The sequence below is a fragment of the Anser cygnoides genome, chromosome 1, assembly GCF_040182565.1.
Source record: "Anser cygnoides isolate HZ-2024a breed goose chromosome 1, Taihu_goose_T2T_genome, whole genome shotgun sequence".
Lineage (NCBI taxonomy): Eukaryota > Metazoa > Chordata > Aves > Anseriformes > Anatidae > Anser > Anser cygnoides.
The window spans coordinates 101,096,865-101,121,659 of record NC_089873.1 but is presented as its reverse complement, the minus strand read 5'-3'; the positions used below and the strand labels follow the sequence as shown (position 1 = coordinate 101,121,659).

At 42.4% G+C, this 24,795-nt stretch overlaps 1 protein-coding gene across 1 annotated transcript in view; it reads left to right on the top strand.

Moving 5' to 3' along the window:
- The window catches only part of TBX15 (T-box transcription factor 15), a 102,039-nt gene extending 77,884 nt beyond the window's left edge, over nucleotides 1–24,155 (top strand). The window contains exons 6-8 of the mRNA XM_048047647.2: nucleotides 2,959–3,023; nucleotides 9,969–10,066; nucleotides 21,940–24,155. Of these exons, the coding sequence (XP_047903604.1) occupies nucleotides 2,959–3,023; nucleotides 9,969–10,066; nucleotides 21,940–22,724 (948 nt within the window). The 3' untranslated portion in view covers nucleotides 22,725–24,155. The remainder of the gene's footprint in view (nucleotides 1–2,958; nucleotides 3,024–9,968; nucleotides 10,067–21,939) is intronic.
- The last annotated feature ends 640 nt before the right edge of the window (nucleotides 24,156–24,795 follow it).

Genomic DNA, 24,795 nt, shown 5'->3' with positions numbered 1-24,795 from the left:
GCACTGCAATTTTATGATAGTACTACCAGTCCAGATCCATTATCTCACAGAGAAAAATATTTTATTTTTTATTTTTTTTTAAAAAAAGGTAGAAGTTTTAAAGAAGGAGTGTCATCAGTTTGCTGACAAAAAAAACATTTGAACATAAGCAAGAGCAGTCTATCTATTGCACATTAAATGAAGTTCTCATGCATAATTCAGATTTGATTCAGATCCTGCACAGTTTCCAGTGGAGAGTGTTACTGTTGACTATAGATGTAAGGAAAAGATATTGCCACAGTGGGATCCTATCTGCAGAGGCACTGGCTACTGATCTTTGTGACTGATCTGCCCTTTTTCTTGAACTAGACTTCTTTGCACCCAAAATGTAAATTTAGTCCACGCTAGCATTAGTTTACAGAATTCCCTGTCTATCCTTATCTTATCAAAAGATAATATATCCTTGAGAGGAAAACAATTGTCAGGAAAATGTGAGCATTTGAGATACTAGCAAAGAAAGAAGTTTGGGAAATGGTTTGTGTGGATTACACAAGTTTACTCCCTCTTTTCCTTCAGTGGCCTCTTGAAAGATGTCCTGGTCTTTGAAGGACATGGCCTGCTTCATTGTTTCTGTAAGAATTGTACATATTCAGATATCCACATAATCGCACATACCCTCTGTACGTTTCCCCTAGTCTTCACACCACCTCTGCCATGCCTTGGGCTCAGCATGCTCCTCTTATCTTGTTTGTGCATACATACTGTCTATCTTATCCTCAGGTGAGAGGTGCTGTGCACATCCCATTTCTCTTTCCTGCCATCCTCCTCCATATGGGAGGCTATGACAGCATTATAAGGTTTGTGTAAAGGATTTTTTTTCCCAGCCATTTCAAACAAAATCTCAGTTGATGAAGCTTTTTGCTGTGTTAATAATGTAGTGTCCAGTTTGCGCAAGGTATTGTCATGAGGTGGAATGATGGCACAAACCAGCTTAGAAGAAAAATAACTTAGCAAGTCTGCTAGGAAAATACTTCATACAGTTTTCTGCCACAAACTCCACAGGAATCTTGAATCAAAAATAGGGAGGTAAACATTTCTACATGACAGCATCTGAGCTTCTGTAGAATGCCCTCATGAGTTCGGTGAACATCATTGTACTTGATATTCTTGGACAGAGCCATGTCAAGTGAGCTCAGGGCAGATTGTCACATTTAATCAGTGAGTTGTTAGAGTTTATCAGTTAATCAGTTAGAGTTTTTAGTTTGTTGCATATAAGAGAGAGCATACATGCTTATGGTGCTTCTGTGACTGCTTCAACCTACTCCTAATTTTTCTCAGTCCCCTTGAACTGACTTTAGTCAGGATCCAAAATGGAATACATTATTCAAGCAGAAGAAAAAAGTATTTTACTACAATGGGAGGTTTGCTGTCATTGCAGCACTGTGTAATTTTTTGCCCCTCCTCTCCCCTCTCTGATACAAATACTGAGCACTTTTAATTGTAGACCAGACATGGAAAAAGGATAGAGAAAGGAGAAAAAAGGACAGCCTTTTTAAGTCTGTAATTCTTCCCTAATAACCAGACCTAGAAGACAAAATTCACAGGCAAGGGGTAGGATGCTAAAGGAAGAATCTCTGTAAGACACCTTACTGTAAAAAAACACTGACATTTTTTTTTTCCAAAATATATTTTGGGGTGGCATTTTTATGACATCAGTAAACGAGATTCAGATAGGTTGGAAAAACTATTTTATTAAAAATCAATTTAAATCCCCTGAATCCACATGCATGTCCTCCAGTGGTTGTAAAACTTTGCCTTACTGGTAGAAGTGTCCCTGGAAACAGTCATAAAATTTTAGCAAATCCACCACAGGGATTCCCTCTGCTGTAATTCCATACTCCACAGAACATATCTGTCTCTGTACACACAAGTCCCTGGACAGCTGCAAAGACAGGCTAGCGGAAATTAAGTTCACAAATTAAGCTTCTGCAAAAATAGGAGCTGCATTCCAGATCTGAGGCTAATATCCAGGAGTAAGGGCTTTATTCTGACAGAAGCAAACAACCTGCAAATCTACTTCAAATCAGTCTGTATCAGACTCGTCCCTTTTGAGCAGTTTCAGCAAAATCACCTCAAATGCAACATGATCTGGGGTGTCTTGGTCCCTTTTCACCCCAGAGACAGAGTATCTGGGATGAGGTGAGGCTGACACAGGGAAGCTGTCATGCTGTAGCAGGTTAAGTAGTGGCTGAGGAAGAGCATGATAGCACAGGCTGCAAGGTCAACACATCAGTACTATTTTCCATTCTTGCCAACATGGAATTTATGTTAAAATACAAAGCAGGAAGGAAGATTCCCCCCCCAATAAGCACTAAGTCTGGCCATCTTCTTTGTTTAGAGGAGGAAAAAAAATGGTTTCCAGACCAGAAAACTCTTGAAGGGCCACCCAGATGCTGAGCAGAACAGCAGCTGTGCACGTGACCAGGTGGCCAGCTGCTGTCTTTTGGAGGCTGTAGCCTGTGCTTTGCTCGGCCTTTTCTCCTCAGCATTGTTTGAAGGTCCATGAGTGCATCCAGCTGCTGGGATTTGGGAGTGTTGGGAGTGCTGGGATATTGTAGATATCAGGCAAACCTGAGTAGTATGCCTACTTCCTGAAACCTGTGACTGTTGATGGGTTGTAGCTCCGAGGGTTTTGTCCTAGGTCCCCTGTGCTTCTCCCTCAGGAACAGCTTTTCAGTTCCAGCACCCAGCGGGTTCTCAGAGCCCAGAGCAAAGACAGGTTTTCCGATGTGGCACCACTCATTTTCTAAATGGATAATCTGCTCATGCGCAATGGAAGGGTGACTTTAACATGAATCTGGTGCAAAAAGTGTGGAAGATGTGCAGGTGGCTTCAGAAAGAGTGGTGATCATCCATAATTTTCATTTGTTGAAGGAAAAAAAAAAGAGATCTACTAATTTTCTTTTTCTTCCTTTATAGATCACCAGATTAAAAATTGACAGAAACCCTTTTGCTAAAGGTTTCAGAGATTCTGGGAGAAACAGGTAAGGAGAACTTGTGTGTCCTTAATGATCTTCTTTCTTTCCCCTGATTATCATACATGGAATGTACATAAGGCCAGGGAAGGTGTTTTTCAGTACTAAGACAGTTTTACAGGAGCAGGTTGCTATAGACTGGTTCTTAGAAGAACCAGAACTGTTTCACTTTGCCTAACTGTCTAAACAGATACAGGATGTAGCGATGGCTTCCTCAGAAAATACTTTTCAGGTTAGCCAGCTGAACTGATCTGTTTCTCTTCAGAAGTCTCCTCCAGTGCTACTCTTCTCTCTGCCTGGAAGCAGAGGGAAACTTTGTACCTGTATTCCCAAAACCCCAAGAGAATATTTTAGATACTCTTTAAACAATATACCTGTCAAGATAACACTGCTTTCCTGCTTTACAACATTGTTTTTTTTTCTGTGACCATGTATTTTTGTTGTCAGATATTTAATTATATGTTCACTTTTACCTCTATATCTTTTCAATAATCGCTGCTATTAAGGTTATTTTCTTCTGTATATGTTCTGTTGATTTTTTTTCCTAGCTTAATAATGTATTTATATATGCTCATTTCTATTGTTGTCACATTCCTCTGAACTTTCCCATTTGTAGTTTAGAACATCATTAAAATGTTCTTTAGCTTCTCTGATAAGCTATAAATACGTGTATTACTGGTATGGCACTACAGTACACATTATTATAACATTAGGAAAAATGAATGAACTTGTGAAGATACTGTAGTGTTTCTCAGAAATTGTTGTTGTTGTTGTTAATAAAATGAAGAATAGAGGTGGAAAAATGGGGGACCATAGACCGGAAAACAAATAGGTCTCAGGATAATACTGTGCAAAATACGGAAGGCCATAGGAAGGGGTTCTACTTTTTTTTTTTTTTTCCTTTATGCATAATGCTGGCTAAAAGGCAGATTTATATGTTAATTTTCACAGGAAATTCCCAACCTTGGAGCACAAATGCTTACTTTATATTAGAAGAAAAAATAACTTTCTGAAAATGACTTTCTCATAGATTTGTGGGATAAAAGGGCAACAATGTTCTAGTGTTAAACCATTTCAGTTTTTCTCTTGTGATGTCAAAGTTTTTCACTTTGTGTTGCTTAATTTTGTCAGGATTTTTATGAAAAGATTAAGTGGAATACCTTAAACATTATTAGAATAATTTGTATTTTAATAACACAATAGTAAAGCAGGAACTTTAATTGAAAAAGCTTTTATATTATTAGAAGACATTATGGTGTTATTAAAAAAAAAAAAAGGAATAAGAAAGCCCAAACAAAAAGTTTCAGCTTTCTCTGCCATTCATGACTCCAACAGTGTGCAACAGATCTAAATATTTCAGTTTTACAAATGTTGTGGGCATCCTTTAAATCAGCATGATGAAGCCTTTAAACATTAAATTAATGATGAAATTAGGCATATATGACTACATTACAAGAACACTAGGGTTGTAAAGCAAGGCTCTGAGCACGCAGACAAGAGTGCAAATTGTGTGTACAGCCTTCATTTGCTGTCCCCAGGGGCATTATAATTCAGCCTTTACTTGCATGGTCCTCTTGAGTGCTTTCACCAGGACTGCTACCTCATTCATGGTTTGCTATAGGAAGCCTTCAGTGAGTGGGCAATTCCCCCCAATCACCCATTTAAATAGTACACTGTCCATGTTCACAAAGAGAATGTCCTACTGACCTAGGCGACTTCCTGTGTCAGCCCTCTGTTCTCATCTCAAAGCAGCTATGTGAAAAGACATAACCATCCTTATTTAATCCCTGCCATATTAGTTCTGATACTTTGGGCACATGTGCCTTTTACGCTGCTCTCCTTCCCTCTGTGGGGGAAGTAGCGTGTGCCCCCTGTACAAGGTCTTCCCTGTGTGCAGATGCAGCTGCACTGGAAGCTGCGCTTAGAAGAGGGATTGATGCAGTTCCAGGTACATGGTGGGCTAGATGAACATGGAAGGCATTAATAAGGTCCTAGCCCAGTGAATTTGGACAGTTTCCTGAAAAGGTTGGGAATTACTGATCTTTGTAGCTCATTGATTTAAGAAAGGGCAGGAAATTGCTACACGGCTGCAGCTGTGGGGAGGGCTCAGTAAGGCTCTCTGCTGATGTAAAGAGGAATTAAAATCTTTAAGGTATTACACATCAAAGAGAGAAGCCTGAGGCTTTCAGAAGAAAAAACAGGCAAAGGTATTTGCAAGCATATATAAGCAGTCAGACGCCTGCCTCACAAGCAGTGGTCTGGCTAAGGCTGCACTGCTGCTGTCAGCTAGCAGAGGACACTGTAACATTCAGCTGCTGCCTTTAAAGAGGACACATGTATGTCGGTGTACACATAGGAGGGAGAAAATCATTAGGATCCAAGCTGCGTGTGGAAAGGCTTCACTAAATGGGATTTTTCTTAGCTATGCTGGATGGTTCCTCTTCCCCTAATGAATTTTTATCTCATCAGAATCACTGGTCAATTACAGTAATCATCAAGATGCTCTGCAGCTTCCTGCATCCTCACAACTTTGGTCAGCTACAGAGCATCAGACTGTAGCTGGAGAAAATCCCACTGAAAGTGTAGGCCTCCTTTGAAAAAGAAACAGGGTAATTTGAGAAAGGGACCATTTGTGAAGAACGGAAGTGGTGTATATGTCCAGAAGGTTTTCTGTATAAGTTTAAAAAAACAGTGTGGCAGCAGTAGGGGCCACAGAATACCTGAGACTGCTCCAGGGCATCCTATCCCAGCCATATTGGTCTGCTGAAACAGAGCCATGGTTAGAGTTTGCTAGCAAATTAAAAGGAAACGCAAACACTGGGAAAAACAAAGCATGATGAGAGAAGAGGAACTCTTGGGCTATTTCTTCCCTAAGACATTGCCTTTCTTCCTTGTGGTGAGGCTTTTCCATGAAACAGAGAGGAATGATTTTCCTTCACTCGTTTCTTATTCTGATACTGTTTTACTGTCGTTGCCTGATGCAGAAATTATGGGGTCATACTGTTTATAAAACTAATTAAGACTAACAAATGTTGTTCAGCAACTTAGCCATCAGCCTTGGTGGGTTAGGGAGCTAGCCTGTGTGAGAAAGCCTAGTCTCAGTTACCTCTTATTGGATGAGGCATCTGTAAAAGTAAAGCAAGAGACCTGGTCTTGGTGGTGAAAGGATGCCTAGATAAAAGAGATATTTCTTTAAGGGGGCAATGTACTTACAAGCCAGGTATTACTTGTTTGCTTTCCTGAACTTCAAGAGATTGAGAAGCAGTGTTTTTGACATATGGGGATCAGCTAGCCAAATGTGTGGGTAGTGGGGGTGCAGGTTTAATGCCAGAGCCTATTTTTGGAGACTGAGTAAAGTTCATTCGACAGTGGGATGCTTAGGAGAGCTCCTTATCCAGGAGGAAGCCAGAAGGGGCAACAGTCTGAAAACCCAGCAGGGTGATGGAAGAAAAAAAAGTAAGCTGAAGGCAAGCAACAGCGTTTTCCTTTCAGATGTGGGCAGCTGAGGTGAATAAAAGTTTTTTGTGTTGGAAGTGCTTTTAGAGCTTTTGTCTAGGGTAGGAGAGTGAGGAGGATGCTTGGAGCCAATAGTTTGGCTTCCCCACTGAACTATGAAATGATGACCTGAATCCTGCATGCAGCAGGAATGGCAAGGTCGGCCGTATGGGATGGATTATGGAAGTGCACAGATAGCTTGTACATCTTTTTTCATTTTTCAGACAATGGAACTGTTTCATTTATTGCCTATTATTAAAACTTTATAGCACTAAAAATAAATTTAAAAAAATGAACGAAAAAGAGCAAATTTTGGATACCTTTTAAAGGACTGACCTTATTAAAATAAAGCTGGCACTGAGTCCTCTTCTGATACTTTTTTACTTCCTTCATAAAGATGGTGTGAGAAGGGAAGCTTTATGGCCTGATAGACAGTTTGAAGTCAATTTTTCAGTGCAGTTCTTTGGAAGAGAAAGTGGATGCCACATGGATAATGTTCAGCACGCTTGGTACCAGCAGCTCTCACCAAAGCCCAAAAGAAACTGCTAAGATTGCTGCTGAAGAGTTGCAAAAATAGTTGTGTTAAAGTGGTGTGCACTCTCACCCAATAAGTTTTTGTACAGCTGCGCTTTCCTTTGCTGCAAGACTCCATTAAATGGGGTGATAGGTGCATAGCAGGTCAATACATGAGGCTGCTGACTCTTGGATCTTGTCTGATCCATGGAAGAATCTGAAAGTTCAGTATGTATGTGTTCTGCTCAGGTAATATTTCAAAAACACCCACAACACTTCTTCTGCACAAAGGAAAAGATAAAAAAGATAATCTAGTTATAGAGGGGCTTAAATTCATTTGTAGGAGAATTGGACATAACTTTGAGCTGTCACCCACACACTTGGGGTGTTTTGTCATGTGTGTTCAAGATGTACAATCCTGTGCACACTTCTGTGGGAGCAAAGGGCTCTCACTTGGGGAAGGAAGAGTAAAGAGGTGTCTTTAAGCCTGCTGTGGAGTTTGGCGGCCATTCTTCAGATACTGGTGGCTGTAGAGCTGCCCAGAGCATTGCAGGGCAAGCTATGAATCTGGTGAGGCTGGCAGCTACAGAGGGGATGTGGGGGGCCAGTAGCCATATATGTGGCACAGGGGCTGTTTCAGACCTGCTACCCTGGAGGTCCAGGAGTAGGAGATAGGTCCCAGGTGGCATCCCTCTCTTCCCTGGCATCCTGTGCAGGAATAGAAAGAGTGGATTCTGATCCTTGAAAGTAGTATATTATTTATCATTTACTCTTTTATCTCTTTTTATTATCTCCTGACTTTTATTTTTTTCATTTTCTTTTAGAAATACAGTTCTCTTCTGAGAACTGTATTGATACAAGGGAAAGCTGTAGACTGAGAGCTAGGAATTTTAAATTTGAGCTGTGAATGATGCAGGCTCCAAGAAGAGGCAGGGGCAATAGCTTATTGTTTCCCTAAGCCACAGCCCATGAGGGGCTTTTTTTTATGGGAAGGGAGCAAAATCATATACCAGAATTATTTAGGCTGAAAAAGACCTTCAAGATAATTAAGTCCAACCATTAACCAGGCCAAGAAGTTTAATGGTGTTTGTATCTATTGTTTGTACCTATACCCAAAAGAGAAAGGTGTATTTATATCTCCATCTAGATGAGAGCAGAGCTAGAAGTCAGCTACTGGTGCAGTGATAGGTTATGTGCACAGGGATCCATGGTTGAACCAGACTGTGCAAACTGGCTTTGGTGAGCTGGCCTCTCTGCTCCCCTGCACCACCCCTGTGGCAGATGCAGAACAGCTGGATTTGCAGGGTTGGAGCTTTCAGCTTTCATTTCAGGACAGATTACTCCTTTTTAACCATCAAGGCAGATTCTTTCAGCAGTCGATCTTGCTACATTGACTTGCTCAGGGCATTTTATGCTCAAGGGTTATATGGTACCAGAAAATCCTCCCTCGGCATTTGGGCTGGGGTTTGTTTCAAAAGGATGCAGATCGGTACCCGTCTCTTCCTGGCTGTGCATGTCAAGAAGCAGCTGGAGCCTGCACATGTGCAGCTTCCTTACTTGGGGAGCAGAGGAAATCCTGGGGGTGGTACTGGTAGTCTGAGAGCTGCTTCTGCACACAGAGCCCAGCTTAGCATACAGGCTCACGCTCTGCACTGCCTTGTTTTCTCCAAGCTCCATGAGCTGGCAGAGGCCACTGTATTAACCAAATAGTTTTGTTGTAATGTGCTCAGTGCTAGTGTGAGACTGCTATGCAGAGATGTCTTCTGTTTCTACTTCTAACAGCTTAGCAGCTAATAAACACCATGCAACAACCTCACTTCTAAACCTCCTCTTAAAATACAGAGTTTGGTTTGCCAACTCCAATGTATTTAAAGCATCTGAGCTTCCGGGGAGACTTTGGAAAGTTAACTGAGTGAGTAGAGGCACGTGCAGAAAGACATTTTCAGAAGCAAAAGACAGCTCCAGTATCAGCTCAACATCTGATGGGCGGCTCTGCGGATGTTAGAGACTTTTGCATTGAAAGAGGATATGTTCTCGTATTTGACAAAGCATCTCTAGTTGTGCTAAGCCCATGCAAGGGCTATAACCTCCTATGGGAAAAGATGCAGAGAAAGGCAAGGAATGGGAAACAGAGCAAAATTCAGTGTCTGCAAAGAAGAACCTTTCCTGGGAAGAAGAGACAGTGTGTTGTCTCATAAAGAACATGGGGATCTTCTGGTAACGCAGCTATGTCCTCAGTGAGCCTGTGGAGTTAGACACTTCCAGCAGAGCTAACGTTCTGCAGTGAAAACAAAACCAAACCCAAGACCCCGGACCTTTAAGAGGAAAACTTGTTCTCACTTGATTTTTGGCTTTTTCTCTTTGGTACCTTATCTACAGTGAGTTAGAGACCCAAAGCAGAGATGTCACCACCTTTTTTACAAAAAGCCTCTTACTTCATTTCCAGTCAAAATCCCAAACCAACAAGACTCCCTTTTGGACGACTTCCAATAGCACTTCAGAACAGTGTCCCGAAGTGGGAAGTGACAGGGAAAGGCTATTCACAAAAACACTCTGATTCTGTAGGCTGAATCCCTGATCTCCCACATTTGCATGTACGACAGCTTCCGTCCATAAAGTGTGGAAGCCAGTTCTGCGAAAAAGCGTGCCTTGTGGAGCTGGCTGTCACCTGCAAAGCAGAATGAAAATTTAGGATCCTTTTAAAAAGAAAAAGGCACTGAAAGACTGTTAGGAGCTTTTGAAATCTTAGACTGGGGAAATGTTGTTTTACTCTAGCAGCCAGCACCCGTGTGGGAAGGCTTGCTTGCGAAATTCACAGATGCCACTGTGGCCTTTTGGTGGCCACTGGCAGCCTGTCAAGCAAGATGAGAGCCCTCCTTCCCCGGTGCCAATATCCTTGCCAGCTGATTGATGTTCTTCTCTCCTTACTTTATTTCCATTCCACAGGACAGGGCTGGAGGCCATCATGGAGACCTACGCCTTCTGGAGGCCCCCTGTGCGCACCCTCACCTTTGAAGATTTCACTACTATGCAGAAGCAGCAAGGTGAGCATACAAAGGGCATGCAAAGAACTGCACAAAGAGCTGCAAAAAGAGCAGGGGAAGAGGGTGCAAGAGCAGTGAGCTCTCTTTGTGCTGGGGTGAGGGGTCACACACCTCGTTGAGCTCTTAATGGCCGTGAAAGGACACAGAGCAGAGAGGATGGATGTCAGCTAGGAAAAGCGGGACAAGCTGTACATTGTAAGGTGTGATGCAGCTGCATCACCTCCCTGGTGTCCTCAGAGCTCAAACATGGAGCAGGAAGGAGCACAGTGTTGGGTGAACCAGTCCACATGCATGGCATGAGTTGAGATAAGCACAAAGAGAGCAGAGAGAGACAGAGGCAATGTTCCAGCATGTCAGGCATGTTGTTCACCGTTTACAATTAGAGTTTGCCATTTGAGTGGGAACCCAAGGGGAAGGAATGTATGTCCTCTGGAAGCTTCAGGAGACCAGAAATGTGCCCTGTACGCATCCCACCAAGATCACACTGCCTTGCTTTCAAAACCCAGGGGCCTTGCTGGAAAGACTGTCAGTATGAGGCTGGGAAGAATTATTGGGTAGGCCAAGTATTTTCCAGTTGTTCGTACTGTGTCTTTTCATAGCTTCTGCCCTTTGTATCTCTCATTTCTTAAACAGGGCTTTCATCTCTAGTTTCAGGCTGCAATACCATTTTTGTTTTGTGCTGATAGGATTTACTCACTGACTTCATTGCAGTTCTTTCTAGTTCAAAACACGGTCATCACTGTGAGCAGAGTATTGGTGCAACATATTTTTTGTTTTGTTTTGTTTTTTCTTTCCCCCAGTATAAATGCAACAAAAGAAACAAACCCGAAGTGTCTTTAGATGTAACACCTGTGAGGTTAAAGAGTCAAAAATAAATGGGTGCCATGTGTAGCAGAGCACATTCTGCAGCCTCTTCAGCATCAGCTGGACATCAAACTAAAGCTTCCCTCCAGACCTTGCATCCACCTGGGGATGACATGGTCTAATCCAGAGAGAGGCTGGGGGCTGCCCACTGGGCAGGCAGGATCAGGAGAAGATCCAGCACAGCATAGGGCAGGAGATATTTTGCAGAATCTCAGGGGAATGTGTGGAGAGGAGCACTTGTGGTGGGGTTTGTGGTCAGAGATGGGTTAAAGAAGGGATTCAGAAAGGTTTTCATCACCCACCTAAATAGAAACATAACAGCCTCTCCTTCTGATCACCCTTGCTGAAGCAGCCTCCCTCCTCTGGCGGCTGGCCGGCCTGTCTCACCTCCTATTTGGGCTTGCACAGCTCCCCTCCCCTCCCTTTGGTTATCAGATAACATCCTAGTGGCAAGTCCAGCTCTTGCTTACGTGGTAAGGTAATATTAGGAAAGGAAAATATTTAATGTATTTTTAGCTTGTTTTAATATAGTTTGGCAGCTGAAAAACCAGGAAGCAAGCCAGTACCCTGTGACCAGCCAGAGCAGTGCAGACCACCACCAATGCACTACAGACCACTAGGAATAGGGCAGCCCCTAACTAAGGTTGTGTCCACAGGTCGGTCTCAAAACGTAATAACTTACTACAAAACAGTGCTCTTGAGCTTTGCGTTTAGCCAAGCAAAAGAACCTTAAGATAGTGCATCAGAAATGCTCCCTGCATCATAGCGCTCCCCTCTCCAGTGGCTGCCGTGCCATGCTGACCCTTGGTCTCAGCAATCGGTGCAAAGCCAAGGTACAAACACACCCTATTTTAATACCTGGCTGCTGGGACAGCCACCAAAGGCCAGCATAAATACATGAAGCCTAGATGTGTCTGTCCACTGCAACTCAAGAGGAGTGCATGCTTACTGCAGCGAGCCAAGATGAGAGCAGTAAAAATGGCCATGTGCCTAGGAGGAAACATTACCAATGAAGAGAAAGTCATGGCTGTACGGGCTGGAGAGGGGGTGGGGGAGGACATCATAGCACTGAAATAAAATGCTGCCTGTGGTGGATAGAAGAAGAAGTAACAGGCTCCAGTTACATGAAGTCTAGTGGAGTTCTGGAACAGATTCCCTGCAGGGACTCTGGAATTCAGCCCTGATTAAGGGGGATGGAGAGTCCCCCTTACTGTGGTAGGACAAATAATGCTTTCTGGGGCAGAAGCTTGGGACTTCAGAAGTATAGATATGGTGACTTTGCTGCTTTCCAGATGGATTTTTACATGCTGAGGATTGCTATGGATTCTTATCTTTTCCCCTTCCATATTTTTTTTCATGAAATAAAAAGTATTATCTGCCTTTCCTAAAACAGTTTTGTCAAATAAATATAATTTATTTGATTATCTGACTTGCCTGTTAGAAATAAATGGTGTGAAGAATTTTTAGAGAACATTTAACTTAATGCCATGTGTGCCAGCTTGAAAAAGTTATCATTAGTGTATTTGAAGAAATGAGTGGCAGGCTGATCTCAAAGCTGATGAATAAATGTGAAAGCTGATGATAAACATGAAAACACCATCCAGTGAGGGCAGTCCCAGTGTTTCTCTGCAAAGACTGTTTCCTGGACTAACTGGTCCAGAGCCAAATAAAACTGCATTTGCTAAAAAGTGCAAATCTCATAAAGACTGCAAAGTCATCAGTAATGATGAGGACAGGGGTATGAAGAGCAATAGGGATAGCTTGGTAACCTGCACATATTCAAACAAAGCATGGCTTTAAGTTCAGCCAGATACAATATCAAGTGTCTAGGAACAAAACGTAGGGTGTACATATCTACTGAGTGTGCTGGAAAGCATTGGCACTGACAAGAATTTGGAGGTCATGGTGGATAAGACACTGCACAGGCAAAGGTACAATGTATGTAACACTGTGATGAAAAGGGACATGCAATCTTTGGTGTAGAAGGAAAAAAAAAAAAGTGGGAAGCAGCTGGGAGACAATTTCCTGGCTGGGAACTAATGTTATACTATGGTCTTCTACCATTTGAATTTTTAAAGGATGGAAAGAAATTAATTCAGTGGAAAGAAAGGTAGAATAATGTGTTGGCTAGAGAATATGCCTGAGAATGAAAGCTCACTTTGCACAGTTAATCAAAAAGATCAGAGCTAAACCCTCGTGGCCTATATTATCTTGCTGAGTAAAGAATATGTGTTAGCTGCGTGTCACTCATCCTTGATAGATTCCTGTAATTGAGGTTTCCATGTTTTTATAGCACAACTTTGGGAAACACTTCATTCAGGTGACTCTGATTTTTCTACTGTAATTGAATATTCATCCCTTTTTATGGGATGTAATGAGATAAGCAGAATACAAGTTCTTTCCCATCCACCTTCTTAATATAATTGTTTTATAGGTTTTTATGTCCCTCTTCCGTGCTTCTCACAGTGAATAGAGCCAGTCATTTCATTTCTCTTCTATTGGGAGGTTTTCCAGGTCCTTAATCGTTTCTTTAAAAACAAGTCTGCACAGAATATTCCAGATGCAGCCACATGATACAATTATCTAAAGGTATTATAATTTTTTCCACATTATCCTTTCTCTTGTTAAACATGCATCCTAGTGTTTTGCTCATTCATTTGGCCTGAGCTATATGTTGAGCAAGGGCCACAGCGACACAGAGAATTGATACTCAGAGCACTGTATGCAGCTGTTTCGTACAAGGATTAAATAACTTTCTAATTTACACAATGATAGGTTTCAGCTGCCGCACAAGCTGGAGAGCCTGATACCACAACCAGTAACACAGATGTCTGGTGTGGCTGGCACTAGTGGTCCACAAACTTTATTTCCATTTCTCACTGGTGTAGCCAAGAGCATCAGCAAGCCTCTGCAGGTCTGTGGTCGTTGCAGTCACTGTGTTACCCTACCAATGAGGAGAAAATATCATTTCTGTCAGTGAACCCTCCTGAGCACCAAACCTCTCTTTTGGAGCATGCAATGCAGAAGTCATCACAGGTTTACTAGAACAAGTACCATGTTTGACACAGTCAGAGCAGAGCTGCAGCCAGTCTATATAAAAGTCCCCCCAAACAAAACCTTACAGATGATCAGAAAACAGCAGTTTAGGAGAGACTGACCTTCTGGAGAATGATGTCACCCGCTCTGCAGTCTACTACTTATTACTAGGGAAAAAGGGGGCTTGGGATTATTGAATACACATGGCAATGAGATGTGGGGAAAGCCAAGAATCTATTAAAGTCTTTAATTGGAATATATTTTCAAAATTTAGATTGAACCTCATCCAGATTCTCATTATTAAAAATATGTGGCTCAGTTTCTTGATTTTAACAGGGAACATTAAAGAAAAAAAAGACAGAGAGAGAGTGGGAAAAAAGAAAATAGGAGTTCCAGTAACTCTGGGTTGTGTCACTTTCCAAGAGTAAAAAGAGACATTGCTGGCTCCTATACGATATACAGTTTCCCACACGATGTTGAGATGAGCAGATCACTATCAGTGACTATAAGTTTTGCCAGGACATAGAGACCAGATAGACACTGTGACAATATTAGAATAGTGATCAGTATCCAATCCTTCCTATGAAAGCTGATGACTTCGGCAAAAAGTAAAATTAAAAGTACTGATGAGAAGAATTGCATCCTAAGTAGGACTTCAGGACAAGTATGAGAGTCACATGATGTGGTATATCCGCAGGTTTACAGAACATAAAATTAACTTATCCATTAAACCACTGTTTTGATACATGTACACCAAATCCACGAGAGTCAAACATCTTAGCTCCAACTACTGAACTCTCAAAGCAGCTTTTCTTTCAAGTGGGGTTTCCTCACTTGCCTTTGCTGATGCCCCTCTACTGCTTGCTTTCAGTACATTCAATCTGTTCTCCATCAAGTTGAGCATCTACATTGATCTTATCTTGGAGATCTCAGGTAGGTAGGCCACCCATTAGGCAGTCTGTAAAATCATTAATGGTTGTTGAGCTTAGCATCTAAAGCTTGAAATATGTCTAATAGGGCAGAGCAGAGGCAAAGAGGGGTGTGCTCCTCTTTCATAGGAGAGCTCTTGATGTCTCTGGTAGGATACAGCAGCACATGTGTACAAACTGGCATTTGAGGACAGCTCCTACGGTCTTCCTCTGAGAGAACATTGTAATGCTGCAGTCTCATGCCAACAAGGATATGCACAAAAGGCTCCCTCTCCTCCATGTGGAAGAGGTTCAATTCACCTATTTGCTTCTGGAAAAGAACAGTATTTTCTTGTAGTAGTGGTCACTTCAGACAGATCTTAAGGCTGCATGATGTATTAGCAGATGGGAGACAGATAATCTGAGCTGAGGTGTTGCTGCTTTTCCAGCTTCTCTGTCTATAAACATTACCCTGTTTCTGCAGGCATCACCACTGTCTTGCCAACGTTTGTCTGTACTGCTTGTTACTCATTTCTCCTTTGGTATATTGTTCTTGTTTGGCGTAGTGTTCAGAGAGCTGCCCTAATTGCACCCATCTGCAAACAATACCATGAATGCACAAACGTGTGTTGGTGTAAAGTGGAGGTAAGCCTGAGCCCTCCAGAACTTGACATCAGAGGCACTTCAAGGCAGAAAGTTCTTCTTGGCTTTGTCTGAGACCCCAGATCCCCAAAATAGTGTCTCCCAAGAGAGTGGAACTGCTGATGTCAAAGGAAGCTGAAAAGCCCATGAATACATCTGCTTGGCCACTTGCCTCCTGACTGCAGCCATCAGTTCTTTCAGCAGTGCCACCAAGACAATCTGGATGCTGCTTCCTTTTTGAAATCAATTGTGAATGGTCTAGGCTATTGGCAGGGGTCAGATGTATGGGTTTGGTCTCAATTATCTTCTTGATTCTTTTGACCTTGAAGAGGAGACTGAAAACAGCAGTTGTTGCCAGAGTTATTGGGATGGAGTGCTGGTTTTTGCTGCATACTTCACATGGCTAGTAGATTGCCTCATTTAAACAAAGCAACAGGGAACAAATGGTTCCAGCTCCATCTTGGTAGAAATGCAGACAGTTTTTCTTTAGGGAAAGGGTGTTTCTGGTGCTCCGAGATCTCATTTTTCACAGTGAAAATAAGTTAAAATACCTTCCCAGCTGTGACATGAGTGTCTGTGAGTCAGTCTGTGCTACTCCATGATGACCTGAAAGGAGCCTGAAGCAAGCTCTTATTCCAGAGAGGCGTTTACCCTGAAGCCTAATTACTGATGCCTAAATCTCTGTTATTCCATGAATGTCGATCAGATTTCACATGAAACAAAGGAGGACAAAGGTAATTTGAAGGTTTGCACCATTTCCTCAGAGTGGCATGTTATTTTGTTAAAAGTAGAATATGGTATGTGCTTTGAGCTTGACACAGCGCCATGACATTTTTTTCTCTATTCAGAAATTTTGATCCACTATGCTTCCAGGGTTTTATTGTTTTTACCAATTTTTTTATTATCTAATGTGCTGGAGCTTCCAAGGCCTATGTTGGACCAACGTGGACTCCACCAAGAATGGAGGAAGAGGTTCTCAATTCAGTTTAAGATAACTTTTGTTACCACCAAAGGAATCACCATGATGTCAGTTAATCTCAGCTGCAAATTTGCAGCATATTCTGCAAAGTTCTTTGCTACTGTAGTGATTTTCTGAAAGGTGTGTGTCATAAGGAGTCCTTTTCATCATCCTTTTTAATTCAAAGTCATTTTCTGGGATAGCTTCCATTCTGTGACTCACATATCAATGTCTGCCCAGATGTCAGTTGTACAGGTGAGAAACGGTGCATATTTATCACTGGTGAGCAATTTTCTCTGCTAAACTGGGGGGCTCATCATTCTCCAGTCCTGATTTGTCTGTATCTGAAGAAAAGAAACAGGAAATGTTTCGGTAGGAACTGATGTTCAGTTCAGAAAGATGGTGTGTATACTGCTCTAAAGCTGTCTATGCACAAGACAAAGTCACATCCAACAAGTCTTTTGAGACTGTGTGGAGCTGGCCCCACGAACTATATTTATATGAGAAACCATTGTGCTAAAGTTAGCCTGTGGGTACTTGGAAAGGGATGTTTTCGCTCTTGGGAAAACTGTCTTGGTGCTCTGGATATAAATGCGAATTGAAAACAGAAATCCTGAATTGTAACTTTTCATAGTGTTTGTCCACATTAGAAAAAAGTGTTGGTTTTCACTATTAGATCTTGAAAGTACTTTATTTTGGAGAATGTCTGAGTCAAGTCTTATCTCTAACTTGCTGACTGGTCAGTTTGTATTGCAGAAACCATAACAGCTAAAGAGAAGTAAAATATAATTCTCAGTTGTTCTAGATTTACCATTAATTCCAGTGATTCCCATAATTTGAGGCAAATTTATTAAAAAATCCTTCTCTGATTTACTGAACTTAAAGTTTCCTTTCATTCCTGACTTTTGTCCCATATAATACGTATTTTCCCCTTTAATTCTATCACTGTAACCATTCTTTCTGTGAGATATATCTCAAAGAAGTACAAAGCAGTCTTTGTTTCCCCTACCAACACAACAATTTAACATGCTATTGCTTTTGGGTCTCATTTGAGCCTCTTAAAGATTTTACCAGCAGTTTCATAATTTGATAATTCGCCAAAAGCTCTAGAGAGAAAAAAGGCAGCTACACTGTGAACACAGAAATGGCTCTCCTTCCCCTGGAAGAGGGAAGTTTTCAGTCCTTGATACTGGGAAAGAATGAAAGGAGACTGCAGCATGTCATGTACCAGGTGGCCCTGCCATTCCTCAGTGAGAGACCTAGGAGGAGACATCAAAGTTGTTAGTTTTCCAAAGTGGTGACAGGGGAAATCAGAAAGGGTAGTGGTGGCATAAGAAGGACCTTTCAGTCCTCCTGAGGCTTTTAGATTGGAGTTCAGGAAAGACAGGAATGGGAGGAAGACCTCAGAGTGTCAGTTATGCTTGCAAGACAAAAGTTGTCAGGAAACATGGGAGCAGGAGTGACACCTGATTTGGTGGTATTTAGACACCTGGAGATGCAAGTAGGCATCAACCAGGACTGAGGCATGTGCTGCATGAAACAGGACTAAATCCAGGCTAGTATGAGGCCTGGATCTTAAAGGACATGAGATCAGTTGATTTATAGTAGCTCCCTCTGGCCTCGTAATCTATCAGTCTGTCAGATCACCTGGCAATCTACACAATCTCTCCTTTATAACAATCTCAGATTTCCATCTTTGGACAAATAACTTAATTTTTGTTCTTCCACCAAAGGTACAGGAACTTGGAAGATGGAGAGAAAGATTTGTAAGCTATACTTAGAGTGCACGCACACATGAGTACACAGAATGGGAAAGGAATTTTACTTCTTTGTTCAAATTTTTTTTCCTGCATGCATACCACCACATTAATTTACTGCTGTGTCCAGGAGTAGAATATTGTGAAAACCCATGAAGAGTTGAGTTCTCCTATGCTTTACAAAAACACTTTATGTATAAGTACACGTCCAGACATTTCAGGAGTAACTTAGGGTACATCTACATGGGCAGGCTCCCCTGTCTGTGCTCCATGCTGGCCAGACACATGCCAGCTCCCAGCCAGCTCCATTTGGAAAGCTGGAGAGCTGTATTAGCATGGCTCTGTGCCCAAGTGAATATAAGCTGCCTCTCAGGAGGGCTTATTAGCTCAAGCAAAGTGCCAGGAGAACTGCAAGCCAAATGAATGACTAGTAGCTACAGCCACTATCCTGCACCATCAGGTGCTCAGGCACATGCCTATCATGTGGTAAAGATATCAGCCGGTCAAGTGTGTATCAGAGAAGGGGCTGTGGTTTCTCTAGGGCAGCACTGATGGCTCCCAACTGTCTGGCCTTCAGGCTATGCCGTGCTCACATCTGGGGGGAAGAAGATGGTGGAGCTGAGGCTGTGTGCCAAACACTGTCCTGCTGGGCTGAATATAGCTTCCAGGCTTTAAGCTGGCCATGCTGAACCTGCCACCCACATCTGTAGACCTGCTAGGCTAAAGTAGCTCGTACGTGGAAGCATGCTGAGCTGTTTAAGAAACATTTACACTCAAAGAGAGAATCACTTTGTACATGAAAATGTAAAATCCTAAAGACAAAGCATCTTGGGGTTCCCACACTTGTTAGAAAGTTATGGCACAGGCTCTGAGAACCCTCAGCCACACCTGTCCTTACAGAGACAGGGAATACTGAATTATGTCTGTCTGAGCCCAACCATACCAACAGCTGGAGGCAGCTGATACAGTCAGATAATGGCAGTGATCGAGTTGGAGTAGAGGACTGAGAGGCTAACTCAGCTGAGATGAGCAGCAGCCAGGTGTTGCATAGCTCAGTGTGAGTGGTGCTAAAAGGAAAGCTCTTTAACCAATGTTTAGGTTTAAGAGTTGTTCATAGAAGGCAGGCTAAACTGACTGGGTTCGCTTGTTCTTCTAACCGTCTGGGCATGTGTGCAGTTACCTGCAATCAGCTGAAGGGCAGTAATTTCTCAAACTACTCTAAAGCTCTTCTGTGCAGTTGTCTGATGAGATTCTGCTGTTGTACAGGGCATGGCCTTGAAGTAGCTTCAGCTTGTGCTTGCTCACCTCCTGTGCACTAAGTAAGGACTTCATGGAATGAGAGTCCCTGAAGGGAGGAAGCTCTGCAGATGATGATAGCAACTGATGTCTGGAAATATTAGCAAGGAAAGTACACTGTGGTGGAGTCCAAAGTGTGGTTTATGTGCACCTTTCAGACAAAGGAGTTTGGGATAAGTTGTGGGTTAATTGACTAGTGTGGTGTCATTCATATGAGAAATCCCAGATAATTTTCCATGAGCAATTTCTTCAGACTCCCTTGGCATTGATGCTCTCCTTTTTACCTCCCTCTTGCCAGAACTAAAATAGACTTCATAATGAAACTGCTTGTGTAGGGGCACACATTCCCTTCTGCCGACCCTGTTGCAGTGTTGAACATCCATAACAGAGAGACAGGGAAAAAGGCTGAAGGAGGTACTCTCTTAACCTACCACAAAAAAAAATTAATCAGAGATCATCTGTCAGAGACTTTAAATTAACCAGGGAATTGTACCTTTTATAATCAATACACAATTAGAAACACACAAAACATCTTTGAACTCTGGAGCTATAATGCAGTAGCAGGTTCGAGCATTTCAGCATTGTCAAGAAGAGAATATAAAGAATTCATGATGATATTTGAAATTTGAAAATTTCTTTTTAATTCTACCAGAGATTTGACACAATGTTTCTCTTTTAGGCTTCTGACAAAGAAGACAAAAGAGTCAGTGGCATAGCAATAAGTATTCATCCCTATGGCTGGTAATGGGAATGATTACTTTTGACTCAGAAGCACAGAAACTTGCATTTTCTTGATGCTACCTGTGTCACTGCAGCCAGTCCAGGCTGTGCTTACCCAAGGCTGCCTTTCTTCTTCTTTACGGCTTTCGTTTCAAAAAAAAAAAAAATATTAATTTCTGAAAGCTACATTTTCACCCTAATGACCCATTAAGTTTTATCCTAGAAGTGTTAGAAAGAATCAGATATAATTCTCACCACCATATAGTGACACAGAACCTGTCCTTCTAGTGCATCTCATCCCAACCATCACCCCGTCTCCTTTCATCACACACCATTGTTCTCAGTTCCTCCCCCTTTTTGCATCAGACCTAGACTGGTCTCAAAATCCTGCTTTGTTTCCACAAGGCAACCCACGATAAAGTTGCCCCTTACTATGGACCATCAATGTGCAACCTCTGCCTTGGTTAAATTTCAGTCACCCACTCTTTTCTAATCCCTTAGTCTCTCACCTGTCATCTTCTAGCCTTTCCAAAATGCTGCCTTACCCAAAATGCTGTCTTACCAGTTGTTTTCCTAGTTACCCTGATACTACTGATCCACCAGTCAACTCACTTCACCAGCACCTCTTTGCTCCTTTTACAAGAACCTTCAGTGTTAGTTGCTGTAATGCAGAAATGGAAACTCATACAAAGAGAATTATTCAACTGAAAAAAAAAATTAAAAGAAAAAGAAAAAAAGTTTCATACCAGAAATCATTCCCTTAAGCAGAGAACTGATTTTCCTGCTTGGCCAAAGAAACTTTCTTTAACTCATAATCTTGGCTGTAATAATCTCTTCTCAAATTCAGAATTGTGACATCAGCTTCTTCATATCACATACCTTCCATTTTTTACTGGTGGTATTACATACTATTGCTTTCCCCAACTAAGAACACGTGAACATCCCTGCTGTGCAAAATAATTAACTCTACCATTATAACTCTACCAATAATAATGTATTTTATATATATACATAGAAACCACAGACAAGCATATATATCAATTTTTTGTTAACATCAGTGATACATCATATGGAATCCATTTAAAAGTTAAAACAAGAGTAAAAATCCTGACACATCCCCTTCATTGGCTCCGTGGAACAGGCTATAGCTCGAAACCGTGTCCATTCATTTTAGTGTTACTTCTGGCTTAAATCAGTACCGCTGCACCATGAGCCATCCAAGAAAGCTATTGAACAGTGTAGAAGTCCAACATGTTTTCAGTCACTTCCTGCCACAAGCCCCCAGAGCAGATGATAAAGCATGTTTGTAGCGGGGCCATACAGTCTGCTGACTGGTGGTCTTCCTGGAGACCAGGAGAGGAGACAAGGCAGATCTCTTGACTGATGGAGCTGTACTTCCTTGCGGATTTCCCCCCTGCTTGTAATGCTCTGTGGCTTGCTTGCTTCCTTCTCCTATTTTACAAGGAAAGAAAACCCCATTGAAAAGCAAAATCATAACAAAAAAAGCAGCAGGAAAGACCAAGGGATGCTATTAATAAAATGAAGGCCCTTGCCAAGACAGCCCGAGTTTTCCAGCGGCCATTTTACCACCCTTGTTTCTTTATTAAACTAAGCTGTTTCTTAATGAGACTGTCTTGTTTTGCACATGTGATCCCAGGCTCTGAACATACTCCCATGTGTTTTGTTTTGCAGGAGGCAGCACAGGCACCTCCCCAACAACCTCCAGCACAGGGACTCCGTCACCCTCTGCTTCCTCTCACCTTCTCTCTCCATCCTGCTCCCCTCCAGCCTTTCATCTGGCCCCAAACACTTTCAACGTTGGCTGCCGGGAGAGTCAGCTCTGCAACCTCAACCTGTCCGACTACCCCCCGTGTGCCCGAAGCAACATGGCTGCCCTGCAAAGCTACCCGGGCCTCGGTGAGAGCAGCTACAACCGGCTGCAGAGTGGCACTGCTTCTGCCTCACAGCCCTCCGAAACCTTCATGCCTCAGAGGACTCCATCTTTGATCTCAGGAATGCCTACTCCTTCTTCCTTGCCCAGCAACAGCAAGATGGAGGCCTACGGCAGCCAGCTGGGGTCCTTCCCCAGCTCCCAGTTTCAGTATGTCATGCAAGCAGGCAACCCTGCATCCACCTCCTCCTCCTCACACATGTTTGGTGGCAGCCACATGCAGCAGAGCTCCTACAATGCCTTCTCCCTGCACAATCCCTACAACCTCTATGGATACAATTTCCCAGCTTCCCCAAGGCTGGCGGCAAGTCCAGAGAAACTCACCACTTCCCAAAGCACTTTACTCTGCTCTTCCCCATCTGGGGGGGCCTTCGGAGAGAGGCAATACCTTTCAACAGGGATGGAGCATGGGATGCACATGATCAGCCCCCCCTCTGGCAATCAACAGACAGCCAATGCCTGCGACAACAGACAGTACGGTGCTGTTCAGGGCTCCTCCTCACAGATGTCTGTGCACATGGTCTAACAAGCTGTGCCTCTCCATGGCATCGAAGGTAGTTGGACCTTCATTGCTTCCATGGGCATACCCACCCCAGTACCTTTTTGCCTTCAAGCTTATAGAGGAACTAATGTAATGATAAATAAGAACACAACCATCTAGATATGCACCACCAAACCTTGTGGAAAGCTTCCACTGACAGCCATTGCAGCTTGTTGTAACCCAGGGCCAATGGAGCTGCCATGGAGCATCTGCTCTTTCTGGACATTGCAGAGAGAAGGGCATGACTTCGTGAGAAGCTGGAGTGAAGCAGCCAAATATACAGTTTATGCATTAACTCTAGTGTGAGCTCTTGGTGTGGAGGGAGCTGTGTCCTCGTGTTGCCTTCTCTGGGTGTTGAACAAAGGCAGTCTCCCAAGATTTTGTCCTCTCGAAGCAGCAGTGCTCATGAGGGGCCAAAGCTTTAAAGGCCTTTCCCTTCCCGAACTGTTCCGCACTGCTGGAGCCACTCAGCCTGTTTCTGAAGCCATCAGTAGCCCGTGACCCCTTCTCCTACTGTAGCACAGGATTGGCACTGCTGAACTGGAGCTTCTCCTCCCAAAAAGGTTTCTGTATTTTCATGACAGCTCTGCCTGACAGCTGGTTTCTTTGTGAGGGTCAAGTCTACCAGCACTCAGCCTGCAGAGAGAGATGGGAGAGAGAGGAGAGAGAAAAGTTTTAACTTCTAAGTGAACCTCAGACATAAGCAGAGTTGGAAGCTTCACACAAGCATCTTTGGAAAGATGCACAGGGGGAGAGAGAGCTCAGCTCTTGTTGACATTACCCAAAGGGATGCATCCAAACCAAAAGAATGACAGCATCTGTTGGGAACATGTGTCCTCTAGCACTCAATTCAATGGGAGGAAATTCTCCAGACTGAGCTCACAGGGAAGAGCAATGAGAAGTGAGAGCTCTGCTCTACAGCAGTACAGCTGGCCTCCCTTACCTTGCATGCAAGAGTTGCCATAGAAAACCATTAGCATTTCAGTAACAATGAGGTTGAGTATTCTCCAACCTCCTGCCTGCCATGTGACCTCTGTTTAAGCAAATAGAAAATAGATCATTACCTTTCGACAACTTTCGTTTCTGTTTTTTTCCTTTTTTTTTTCTTCTTCTTCAAATCCTTAAAAAATAAGAAAACAATTGTAGCTTGGTGCAAGCTATGCATTTAAGTTGTGTGAAAATGCAAATACCAAGTAACAGAATACAGATATTATTGAGATTTGTTGTGAGGTGTTGTAGATAAATGTATTTATATGCCTAGTGGGGGAGTCAATATTATGAATATAAAAGAGGGCAATAAAAATGGTATGTAAAATATGTATGAAGAAAAAGGTGTATAAAGATTTGCCCTATGCACGGAACTCTGTTTCTAAGTGCCAAGCACAGAATGCGCTAAATAAATCTTTGCAATTATTCCATTTGTGGTTTTTTCTTTTTTTTTTTCTTTTTTTATATTTTTCTTTTTTCTTTTTTTTCTTTCCTATCTGTGAGGCTTCCTTGGTGGTCTTCTAAAGACAGACATTTTCGAAGTACTGCCATGCGTGTTTACATCATAGAGGAAATGGTACAAAATTATGAAGTCCAGGTACAACACTTAAAGGGAGCACAAGCATGTACATGGATGTGTGTTTGGGAAGTTGTAAGCCGACCATTCAGGAGGAGTGTGAGCAGTCAGAAATACTGCTCGGCAGCTACCAGCCCAGAAATCTGTTTACTGGGAAGATTTCACTAAAGCCATGATACTTTACACAACTGAAACCCCCGATACAGTTCACAATCAGACTTCTCTTAAAAACAACACTTTTCAGTGATCTGATCAGCTTCAGAAATGAGCAAACATTCCCAGGGAGCTCTATTACAGTAAAAATTCTGTCTTCTCAATTTATTTTTTTTTTTAAATCGAGTGCTTGGGATATGTAAGGTGCCTGCCTTCACAGGAGTGTGTCTTAAGGACAGCTAGAGTTGTTATCTTGATTGTTAAACTCTAATAAAAAGCTCTTCAGAGCTATTTTTTACAGTTAATATATAAAAATAATAGTTACAAGTAATCATATAA